The sequence below is a fragment of the Petromyzon marinus genome, chromosome 55 (assembly GCF_048934315.1).
Source record: "Petromyzon marinus isolate PM22_M1 ecotype Great Lakes invasive population chromosome 55, UKy_Petmar_22M1.pri1.0, whole genome shotgun sequence".
Lineage (NCBI taxonomy): Eukaryota > Metazoa > Chordata > Hyperoartia > Petromyzontiformes > Petromyzontidae > Petromyzon > Petromyzon marinus.
In genome coordinates, this window is record NC_133721.1 from 3,529,832 (window position 1) to 3,544,638 (window position 14,807).

A 14,807-nucleotide genomic window follows, 5' to 3' on the forward strand; every position below is an offset into this window, starting at 1 on the left:
GGCCACAGCCGACCGCCCGGTGCGGACGCATAGGCAGTGTTGGTCTATGGTGCAGTGTTGGTCTATGGTGCAGTGTTGGTCTATGGTGCAGTGTTGGTCTATGGTGCAGTGTTGGTCTATGGTGCAGTGTTGGTCTATGGTGCAGTGTTAGTCTATGGTGCAGTGTTGGTCTATGGTGCAGTGTTGGTCTATGGTGCAGTGTTGGTCTATGGTGCAGTGTTGGTCTATGGTGCAGTGTTGGTCCATGGTGCAGTATTGGTCCATGGTGCAGTGTTGGTCTATGGTGCAGTCTTGGTCTATGGTGCAGTGTTGGGCTATGGTGCAGTGTTGGGCTGTGGTGCAGTGTTGGTCTGTGGTGCAGTGTTGGTCTATGGTGCAGTGTTGGTCTATGGTGCAGTGTTGGTCTATGGTGCAGTGTTGGTCTATGGTGCAGTGTTGGGCTATGGTGCAGTGTTGGTCTATGGTGCAGTGTTGGTCTATGGTGCAGTGTTGGTCTATGGTGCAGTGTTGGTCTATGGTGCAGTGTTGGTCTATCGTGCAGTGTTGAGTCTATGGGGCAGTGTTGGTCTATGGTGCAGTGTTGGGCTATGGTGCAGTGTTGGTCTATGGTGCAGTGTTGGGCTATGGTGCAGTCTTGGTCTATGGTGCAGTGTTGGTCTATGGTGCAGTGTTGGTCTATGGTGCAGTGTTGGTCTATGGTGCAGTGTTGGTCTATGGTGCAGTGTTGGTCTATGTGTTGGTCTATGGTGCAGTGTTGGTCTATGGTGCAGTCTTGGTCTATGGTGCAGTGTTGGGCTATGGTGCAGTGTTGGGCTATGGTGCAGTGTTGGTCTATGGTGCAGTGTTGGGCTATGGTGCAGTGTTGGTCTATGGTGCAGTGTTGGTCTTTGGTGCAGTGTTGGTCTATGGTGCAGTGTTGGTCTATGGTGCAGTGTTGGTCTATGGTGCAGTGTTGGTCTATGGTGCAGTGTTGGTCTATGGTGCAGTGTTGGTCTATGGTGCAGTGTTGAGTCTATGGGGCAGTGTTGGTCTATGGTGCAGTGTTGGGCTATGGTGCAGTGTTAGTCTATGGTGCAGTGTTGGTCTATGGTGCAGTGTTGGTCTATGGTGCAGTGTTGGTCTATGGTGCAGTGTTGGTCTATGGTGCAGTGTTGGGCTATGGTGCAGTGTTGGGCTATGGTGCAGTGTTGGTCTATGGTGCAGTGTTGGGCTATGGTGCAGTGTTGGTCTATGGTGCAGTTTTGCTCTATGGTGCAGTGCTGAGTCTATGGTGTAGTGCTGAGTTTATGGGCAGTCTTCCTCTATGGTACAGTGCTATGTCTATGGGCACTGTTGGTCTATGGTGCAGTGCTGAGTCTGTGGGTCGTGTTGAGTCCATGGGCCCGGTGGAACGCCTCCACCGTCACCCTCGGTCTCATGCTGCGTCCAAACACGTGCCATTCATCACCCTCGGATATGTGTCGGTCACTCTTTCTCTCTCTCTCTGTGTCTCTCTGTCTGTCTCTGTCTCTTTTTGTCTCTCTGTCCGGCTTGCTGGCTGGGTCAGGCTGCCTGCAGCTGTGCCAGGCGCTGAACGCCTGCGACATGGAAATCGACCAGAGGCTGCTTGACTCGCTGCCTCCGAGCCAGCGGCAGCGGATCGTCAAGCGGCTCCGCTCGGAGCAGCTCCGTGCCTACAACCAGCGAGAGAGGGACCAGCCGCAGCCTCAGCCTCAGCCGCCGCCGCCGCCACCGCAGCAGCAGTCTCACCAGGAGGTTCCGGCGCTGTCCACGCGAGTCCGTGCGGCAACCACCGCGCCAAATGCCGCCGCGCTCACTTCGACTGCGGCTCTCCGACGGCACTCGGCGCAGGACGATGCCGGCGGTGGTGGCGCGGTGCGAGGGGCGGCTGGAGGGCCGGGTGCGATGGCGGCGGCCTCGGCGGCGGCTGCTGCGACATCAAGGGGGAGGAGACACGCCGAGCGGTGGCGCTGCCGAGTGAGGTTCAGCGCCGGCGTCATCGCGCGGGACGCCATCGAGAGGATGGATGATAAGGAAGGTGAGCGGGCGGGCGGGGGGGAACGGTCTGTACCGTTCCCACTCGCCAAACCTGCGCCCACCACCTCTCACTCTCCCACATACACTGTTGCATGCCGACATCACACGAAACTCCACTCACCACCACTCACCACCACTCACCTACACTCACCTACACTCAGCACCATTCACCACTCACCACCACTCACCTACACTCACCACCACTCACCTACTCACCACCACTCACCTACACTCACCTACTCACCACCACTCACCTCACCACCACTCACCACCACTCACCTACACTCACCACCACTCAGCTACTCACCACCACTCACCACCACTCACCACCACTCACCTACTCACCACCACTCACCTACAGTCACCACCACTCACCTACAGTCACCACCACTCACCTAGTCACCACCACTCACCACCACTCACCATCACTCACCACCACTCACCATCACTCCCTTACACTCACCTACAGTCACTACCACTCACCACCACTCACCACCACTCACCTACTCACCACCACTCACCTACTCACCACCACTCACCTACACTCAACACCACTCACCTACTCACCACCACTCACCTACACTCACCACCACTCACCACCACTCACCTACTCACCACCACTCACCACCACTCACCTACTCACCACCACTCACCTACTCACCACCACTCACCACCATTCACCATCACTCCCTTACACTCACCTACAGTCACCACCACTCACCACCACTCACCTACTCACCACCACTCACCATCACTCACCTACTCACCACCACTCACCTACTCACCACCACTCACCTACACTCACCTACTCACCACCACTCACCTACTCACCACCACTCACCACCACTCACCTACACTCACCACCACTCAGCTACTCACCACCACTCACCACCACTCACCTACTCACCACCACTCACCTACAGTCACCACCACTCACCTACTCACCACCACTCACCTACTCACCACCACTCACCACCACTCACCTACACTCACCACCACTCACCATCACTCCCTTACACTCACCTACAGTCACTACCACTCGCCACCACTCACCACCACTCACCTACTCACCACCACTCACCTACACTCAACACCACTCACCTACTCACCACCACTCACCTACACTCACCACCACTCACCTACACTCACCACCACTCACCACCACTCACCTACTCACCACCACTCACCACCACTCACCTACTCACCACCACTCACCTACTCACCACCACTCACCACCATTCACCATCACTCCCTTACACTCACCTACAGTCACCACCACTCACCACCACTCACCTACTCACCACCACTCACCATCACTCACCTACTCACCACCACTCACCTACTCACCACCACTCACCTACACTCACCTACTCACCACCACTCACCTACTCACCACCACTCACCACCACTCACCTACACTCACCACCACTCAGCTACTCACCACCACTCACCTACAGTCACCACCACTCACCTACTCACCACCACTCACCTACTCACCACTCACCACCACTCACCACCACTCACCTACACTCACCACCACTCAACATCCCTCCCTTACACTCACCTACAGTCACTCCCACTCACCACCACTCACCACCACTCACCTACTCACCACCACTCACCTACACTCAACACCACTCACCTACTCACCACCACTCACCTACACTCACCACCACTCACCACCACTCACCTACTCACCTACACTCACCACCACTCACCTACTCACCACCACTCACCTACTCACCACCATTCACCATCACTCACCACCATTCACCATCACTCACCACCACTCACCTACACTCACCACCACTCACCTACTCACCACCACTCACCACCACTCACCTACTCACCACCATTCACCATCACTCCCTTACACTCACCTACACTCATCACCACTCACCTACTCACCACCACTCACCTACACTCACCTACACTCACCACCACTCACCTACTCACCACCACTCACCATCACTCACCACCACTCACCTACACTCACCTACTCACCACCACTCACCTACTCACCACCACTCACCACCACTCACCTACACTCACCACCACTCAGCTACTCACCACCACTCACCAACACTCACCACCACTCACCTACTCACCACCACTCACCTACAGTCACCACCACTCACCTACTCACCACCACTCACCTACTCACCACCACTCACCACCACTCACCTACACTCACCTACACTCACCACCAATCACCATCACTCCCTTACACTCACCTACAGTCACTACCACTCACCACCACTCACCACCACTCACCTACTCACCACCACTCACCTACACTCAACACCACTCACCTACTCACCACCACTCACCTACACTCACCACCACTCACCACCACTCACCTACTCACCACCACTCACCACCACTCACCTACTCACCACCACTCACCTACTCACCACCACTCACCACCATTCACCATCACTCCCTTACACTCACCTACAGTCACCACCACTCACCACCACTCACCTACTCAACACCACTCACCATCAATCACCTACTCACCACCACTCACCTACTCACCACCACTCACCTACTCACCACCATTCACCATCACTCACCACCATTCACCATCACTCACCACCACTCACCTACACTCACGACCACTCACCTACTCACCACCACTCACCTACTCACCACCATTCACCATCACTCCCTTACACTCACCTACACTCATCACCACTCACCTACTCACCACCACTCACCTACACTCACCTACACTCACCACCACTCACCTACTCACCACCATTCACCATCACTCCCTTACACTCACCTACAGTCACCACCACTCACCTACTCACCACCACTCACCTACTCACCACCACTCACCACCACACACCACCACTCACCTACACTCACCACCACTCACACTCACCACCACTCACTACCACTCAATACCACTCACCTACACTCACCACCACTCACCTACTCACCACCATTCACCATCACTCCCTTACACTCACCTACAGTCACCACCACTCACCTACACTCACCACCACTCACCTACTCACCACCATTCACCATCACTCCCTTACACTCACCTACAGTCACCACCACTCACCTACACTCACCACCACTCACCTACAGTCACCACCACTCACCACCACTCACCACCACTCACCTACACTCACCTACAGTCACCACCACTCACCTACACTCACCTACACTCACCACCACTCACCTACTAACCACCACTCACCACCACTCACCTAGACTCACCTACACTCATCATCACTCACCTACTCACCACCACTCACCACCACTCACCTACACTCACCTACAGTCACCACCACTCACCTACACTCACCTATACTCACCACCACTCACCTACTCACAGCCACTCACCACCACTCACCACCACTCACCTACACTCATCACCACTCACCTACTCACCACCACTCACCTACACTAACCTACTCACCACCACTCACCACCACTCACTACCATTCACTACCACTCAACTACACTCACCACCACTCACCTCACCACCACTCACCTACAGTCACCACCACTCACCTACACTGACCACCACAAACCACCACACACCACCACTCACCTACACTCACCACCACTCACACTCACCACCACTCACTACCATTCAATACCACTCACCTACACTCACCACCACTCAACATCACTCCTTACACTCACCTACAGTCACTCCCACTCACCACCACTCACCACCACTCACCTACTCACCACCACTCACCTACACTCAACACCACTCACCTACACTCACCACCACTCACCACCACTCACCTACTCACCTACACTCACCACCACTCACCTACTCACCACCACTCACCTACTCACCACCATTCACCATCACTCCCTTACACTCACCTACAGTCACCACCACTCACCACCACTCACCTACTCACCACCACTCACCATCACTCACCTACTCACCACCACTCACCATCACTCACCTACTCACCACCACTCACCTACTCACCACCACTCACCTACACTCACCTACTCACCACCACTCACCTACTCACCACCACTCACCACCACTCACCTACACTCACCACCACTCAGCTACTCACCACCACTCACCTACAGTCACCACCACTCACCTACTCACCACCACTCACCTACTCACCACTCACCACCACTCACCACCATCTCACCTACACTCACCACCACTCAACATCCCTCCCTTACACTCACCTACAGTCACTCCCACTCACCACCACTCACCACCACTCACCTACTCACCACCACTCACCTACACTCAACACCACTCACCTACTCACCACCACTCACCTACACTCACCACCACTCACCACCCCTCACCTACTCACCTACACTCACCACCACTCACCTACTCACCACCACTCACCTACTCACCACCATTCACCATCACTCACCACCATTCACCATCACTCACCACCACTCACCTACACTCACCACCACTCACCTACTCACCACCACTCACCACCACTCACCTACTCACCACCATTCACCATCACTCCCTTACACTCACCTACACTCATCACCACTCACCTACTCACCACCACTCACCTACACTCACCTACACTCACCACCACTCACCTACTCACCACCACTCACCATCACTCACCACCACTCACCTACACTCACCTACTCACCACCACTCACCTACTCACCACCACTCACCACCACTCACCTACACTCACCACCACTCAGCTACTCACCACCACTCACCAACACTCACCACCACTCACCTACTCACCACCACTCACCTACAGTCACCACCACTCACCTACTCACCACCACTCACCTACTCACCACCACTCACCACCACTCACCTACACTCACCTACACTCACCACCAATCACCATCACTCCCTTACACTCACCCTACAGTCACTACCACTCCACCACCACTCACCACCACTCACCTACTCAACCACCACTCACCTACACTCAACACCACTCACCTACTCACCACCACTCACCTACACTCACCACCACTCACCACCACTCACCTACTCACCACCACTCACCACCACTCACCTACTCACCACCACTCACCTACTCACCACCACTCACCACCATTCACCATCACTCCCTTACACTCACCTACAGTCACCACCACTCACCACCACTCACCTACTCAACACCACTCACCATCAATCACCTACTCACCACCACTCACCTACTCACCACCACTCACCTACTCACCACCATTCACCATCACTCACCACCATTCACCATCACTCACCACCACTCACCTACACTCACGACCACTCACCTACTCACCACCACTCACCTACTCACCACCATTCACCATCACTCCCTTACACTCACCTACACTCATCACCACTCACCTACTCACCACCACTCACCTACACTCACCTACACTCACCACCACTCACCTACTCACCACCATTCACCATCACTCCCTTACACTCACCTACAGTCACCACCACTCACCTACTCACCACCACTCACCTACTCACCACCACTCACCACCACACACCACCACTCACCTACACTCACCACCACTCACACTCACCACCACTCACTACCACTCAATACCACTCACCTACACTCACCACCACTCACCTACTCACCACCATTCACCATCACTCCCTTACACTCACCTACAGTCACCACCACTCACCTACACTCACCACCACTCACCTACTCACCACCATTCACCATCACTCCCTTACACTCACCTACAGTCACCACCACTCACCTACACTCACCACCACTCCCCTCCATTCACCAGCACGCCCTTACACTCACCTACAGTCACCACCACTCACCCTACACTCACCACCACTCACCTACAGTCACCACCACTCACCACCACTCACCACCACTCACCTACACTCACCTACAGTCACCACCACTCACCTACACTCACCTACACTCACCACCACTCACCTACTAACCACCACTCACCACCACTCACCTAGACTCACCTACACTCATCATCACTCACCTACTCACCACCACTCACCACCACTCACCTACACTCACCTACATCACCACCACTCACCTACACTCACCTATACTCACCACCACTCACCTACTCACAGCCACTCACCACCACTCACCACCACTCACCTACACTCATCACCACTCACCTACTCACCACCACTCACCTACACTAACCTACTCACCACCACTCACCCACCCACTCACTACCATTCACTACCACTCAACTACACGTCACCACCACTCACCTCACCACCACTCACCTACAGTCACCACCACTCACCTACACTGACCACCACAAACCACCACACACCACCACTCACCTACACTCACCACCACTCACACTCACCACCACTCACTACCATTCAATACCACTCACCTACACTCACACCAACCCTACCACCACTCACCACCCACACACTCAACACCACTCACCTACACTCACCACCACTCACCACCACTCACCTACCACCTACACTCACCACCACTCACCTACTCACCACCACTCACCTACTCACCACCATTCACCATCACTCCCTTACACTCACCTACAGTCACCACCACTCACCACCACTCACCTACTCACCACCACTCACCATCACTCACCTACTCACCACCACTCACCTACTCACCACCACTCACCTACTCACCACCATCACCATCACTCACCACCATTCACCATCACTCACCACCACTCACCTACACTCACCACCACTCACCTACTCACCACCACTCACCACCACTCACCTACTCACCACCATTCACCATCACTCCCTTACACTCACCTACACTCATCACCACTCACCTACTCACCACCACTCACCTACACTCACCTACACTCACCACCACTCACCTACTCACCACCACTCACCATCACTCACCACCACTCACCTACACTCACCTACTCACCACCACTCACCTACTCACCACCACTCACCACCACTCACCTACACTCACCACCACTCAGCTACTCACCACCACTCACCAACACTCACCACCACTCACCTACTCACCACCACTCACCTACATCACCACCACTCACCTACTCACCACCACTCACCTACTCACCACCACTCACCACCACTCACACTACACTCACCTACACTCACCACCATCACCATCACTCCCTTACACTCACCTACAGTCACTACCACTCACCACCACTCACCACCACCACCTACTCACCACCACTCACCTACACTCAACACCACTCACCTCACCACCACTCACCTACACTCACCACCACTCACCACCACTCACCTACTCACCACCACTCACCACCACTCACCTACTCACCACCACTCACCTACTCACCACCACTCACCACCATTCACCATCACTCCCTTACACTCACCTACAGTCACCACCACTCACCACCACTCACCTACTCACCACCACTCACCATCAATCACCTACTCACCACCACTCACCTATCACCACCACTCACCTACTCACCACCATTCACCATCACTCACCACCATTCACCATCACTCACCACCACTCACCTACACTCACGACCACTCACCTACTCACCACCACTCACCTACTCACCACCATTCACCATCACTCCCTTACACTCACCTACACTCATCACCACTCACCTACTCACCACCACTCACCTACACTCACCTACACTCACCACCACTCACCTACTCACCACCATTCACCATCACTCCCTTACACTCACCTACAGTCACCACCACTCACCTACTCACCCACTCACCTACTCACCACCACTCACCACCACACACCACCAATCACCTACACTCACCACCACTCACACTCACCACCACTCACTACCACTCAATACCACTCACCTACACTCACCACCACTCACCTACTCACCACCATTCACCATCACTCCCTTACACTCACCTACAGTCACCACCACTCACCTACACTCACCACCACTCACCTACTCACCACCATTCACCATCACTCCCTTACACTCACCTACAGTCCACCACCACTCACCTACACTCACCACCACTCACCTACAGTCACCACCACTCACCACCACTCACCTACACTCACCACCACTCACACTCACCACCACTCACTACCACTCAATACCACTCACCTACACTCACCACCACTCACCTACTCACCACCATTCACCATCACTCCCTTACACTCACCTACAGTCACCACCACTCACCTACACTCACCACCACTCACCTACTCACCACCATTCACCATCACTCCCTTACACTCACCTACAGTCACCACCACTCACCTACACTCACCACCACTCACCTACAGTCACCACCACTCACCACCACTCACCACCACTCACCTACACTCACCTACAGTCACCACCACTCACCTACACTCACCTACACTCACCACCACTCACCTACTAACCACCACTCACCACCACTCACCTAGACTCACCTACACTCATCATCACTCACCTACTCATCACCACTCACCACCACTCACCTACACTCACCTACAGTCACCACCACTCACCTACACTCACCTATACTCACCACCACTCACCTACTCACAGCCACTCACCACCACTCACCACCACTCACCTACACTCATCACCACTCACCTACTCACCACCACTCACCTACACTAACCTACTCACCACCACTCACCACCACTCACTACCATTCACTACCACTCAACTACACTCACCACCACTCACCTCACCACCACTCACCTACAGTCACCACCACTCACCTACACTGACCACCACAAACCACCACACACCACCAATCACCTACACTCACCACCACTCACACTCACCACCACTCACTACCATTCAATACCACTCACCTACACTCACCACCACTCACCTACACTCACCACCACTCACCAAACACCACCACTCACCTACACTCACCACCACTCACCTACACTCACCACCACTCACCAAACACCACCACTCACCTACACTCACCACCACTCACCTACACTCACCACCACTCACCACCACACACCACCACTCACCTACACTCACCACCACTCACCACCACTCACCACCACACACCACCACTCACCTACACTCACCACCACTCACTAGCACTCAACACCACTCAACTACACTCACCACCACTCACTACCACTCACCACCACGCACCTACACTCACCACCACTCACCTACACTCACCACCACTCACCTACACTGACCACCACAACCCACACACGACCACTCACCTACACTCACCACCACTCACCTACACTCACCACCACTCACTACCACTCAACACCACTCAACTACACTCACCACCACTCACTACCACTCACCTACACTCACCACCACTTACCTACACTCACCAACACCACCCCTCACCTACACTCACTACCACTCCCACACTCACCACCACTCACCACCACACACCACCACACACCACACTTACCTACACTCACCACCACTCACCAAAACACACCACCACTCACCAAAACACACCACCACTCACCTACACTCCACCACCACTCACCTACACTCTCCACCACTCACTAGACTCAACACCACTCAACTACATTCACCACCACTCTCACTACCACTCACCACCACTCACCCACACTCACCACCACTAACTACACTCACCACCACTCACCACACCACCCCACCACTCACCTACTCACCACCACTCACCACCACTCACCTACACTCACCTACAGTCACCACCACTCACCTACTCACCACCACTCACCACCACTCACCTACAGTCACCACCACTCACATACACTCACCTACACTCACCACCACTCACCTACTCACCACCACTCACCACCACTCACCACCACTCACCTACACTCATCACCACTCACCACCTCTCACCTACACTAACCTACTCACCACCACTCACCACCACTCACTACCACTCACTACCACTCAACAACACTCACCACCACTCACCTCACCACCACTCACTTACACTCACACCACTCACCTACACTGACCACCACAAACCACCACACACCACCACTCACCTACACTCACCACCACTCACCTACACTCACCACCACTCACCAAACACCACCACTCACCACCACTCACCTACACTCACCACCACTCACCACCACACACCACCACTCACCTACACTCACCACCACTCACCACCACTCACCACTACACACCACCACTCACCTACGCTCACCACCACTCACTAGCACTCAACACCACACAACTACACTCACCACCACTCACTACCACTCACCACCACTCACCCACACTCACCACCACTCACCTACACTCACCACCACACACCACCACTCACCTACACTCACCACCACTCACTACCACTCAACACCACTCAACTACACTCACCATCACTCACCTACACTCACCTACTCACCACCACTCACCACCACTCCCACTCAACACCACTCACTACACTAACCACCACTCACCTACACTCACCACCACTCACCACCACACACCACCACTCACCTACACACACCACCACTCACCACCACTCACCACCACTCACCTACTCACCACCACTCACCTACTCACCACCATTCACCATCACTCACCACCATTCACCATCACTCACCACCATTCACCATCACTCACCACCACTCACCTACACTCACGACCACTCACCTACTCACCACCACTCACCACCACTCACCTACTCACCACCATTCACCATCACTCCCTTAAACTCACCTACACTCATCACCACTCACCTATTCACCACCACTCACCTACACTCACCTACACTCACCACCACTCACCTACTCACCACCATTCACCATCACTCCCTTACACTCACCTACAGTCACCACCACTCACCTACACTCACCACCACTCACCTACTCACCACCATTCACCATCACTCCCTTACACTCACCTACAGTCACCACCACTCACCTACACTCACCACCACTCACCTACAGTCACCACCACTCACCACCACTCACCACCACTCACCTACACTCACCTACAGTCACCACCACTCACTTACACTCACCTACACTCACCACCACTCACCTACTAACCACCACTCACCACCACTCACCTAGACTCACCTACACTCATCATCACTCACCTACTCACCACCACTCACCACCACTCACCTACACTCACCTACAGTCACCACCACTCACCTACACTCACCTACACTCACCTACAGTCACCACCACTCACCTACACTCACCTATACTCACCACCACTCACCTACTCACAGCCACTCACCACCACTCACCACCACTCACCTACACTCATCACCACTCACCTACTGACCACCACTCACCTACACTAACCTACTCACCACCACTCACCACCACTCACTACCATTCACTACCACTCAACTACACTCACCACCACTCACCTCACCACCACTCACCTACAGTCACCACCACTCACCTACACTGACCACCACAAACCACCACACCCCACCACTCACCTACACTCACCACCACTCACACTCACCACCACTCACTACCATTCAATACCACTCACCTACACTCACCACCACTCATCAAACACCACCACTCACCTACACTCACCACCACTCACCTACACTCACCACCACTCACCAAACACCACCACTCACCTACACTCACCACCACTCACCTACACTCACCACCACTCACCACCACACACCACCACTCACCTACACTCACCACCACTCACCACCACACACCACCACTCACCTACACTCACCACCACTCACTAGCACTCAACACCACTCAACTACACTCACCACCACTCACTACCACTCACCACCACGCACCTACACTCACCACCACTCACCTACACTCACCACCACTCACCTACACTGACCACCACAAACCACCACACACGACCACTCACCTACACTCACCACCACTCACCTACACTCACCACCACTCACTACCACTCAACACCACTCAACTACACTCACCACCACTCACTACCACTCACCTACACTCACCACCACTCACCTACACTCACCAACACCACCCCTCACCTACACTCACTACCACTCACCTACACTCACCACCACTCACCACCACACACCACCACACACCACCACTTACCTACACTCACCACCACTCACCAAAACACACCACCACTCACCTACACTCACCACCACTCACCTACACTCTCCACCACTCACTAGGACTCAACACCACTCAACTACATTCACCACCACTCACTACCACTCACCACCACTCACCCACACTCACCACCACTCAACTACACTCACCACCGCTCACCTACACTCACCACCACTCACCTACTCACCACCACTCACCACCACTCACCTACACTCACCTACAGTCACCACCACTCACCTACTCACCACCACTCACCACCACTCACCTACAGTCACCACCACTCACATACACTCACCTACACTCACCACCACTCACCTACTCACCACCACTCACCACCACTCACCACCACTCACCTACACTCATCACCACTCACCTACTCACCACCTCACCTACACTAACCTACTCACCACCACTCACCACCACTCACTACCACTCACTACCACTCAACAACACTCACCACCACTCACCTCACCACCACTCACTTACACTCACCACCACTCACCTACACTGACCACCACAAACCACCACACACCACCACTCACCTACACTCACCACCACTCACCTACACTCACCACCACTCACCAAACACCACCACTCACCACCACTCACCTACACTCACCACCACTCACCACCACACACCACCACTCACCTACACTCACCACCACTCACCTACACTGACCACCACAAACCACCACACCCCACCACTCACCTACACTCACCACCACTCACACTCACCACCACTCACTACCATTCAATACCACTCACCTACACTCACCACCACTCATCAAACACCACCACTCACCTACACTCACCACC

The 14,807-nt window shown here is 54.4% G+C and overlaps 1 protein-coding gene across 4 annotated transcripts in view; it reads left to right on the forward strand.

The window, feature by feature from the left end:
• The window catches only part of LOC116937582 (unconventional myosin-XVI-like), a 165,170-nt gene that overhangs the window by 57,501 nt on the left and 92,862 nt on the right, over positions 1-14,807 (forward strand). For all 4 annotated transcript variants that reach the window (XM_076052242.1, XM_076052241.1, XM_032944726.2 and 1 more), the window contains exon 2: positions 1,547-2,038. In XM_076052242.1, coding sequence (XP_075908357.1) covers positions 1,585-2,038 — 454 coding nt within the window. In that variant the 5' untranslated portion in view covers positions 1,547-1,584. The remainder of the gene's footprint in view (positions 1-1,546; positions 2,039-14,807) is intronic.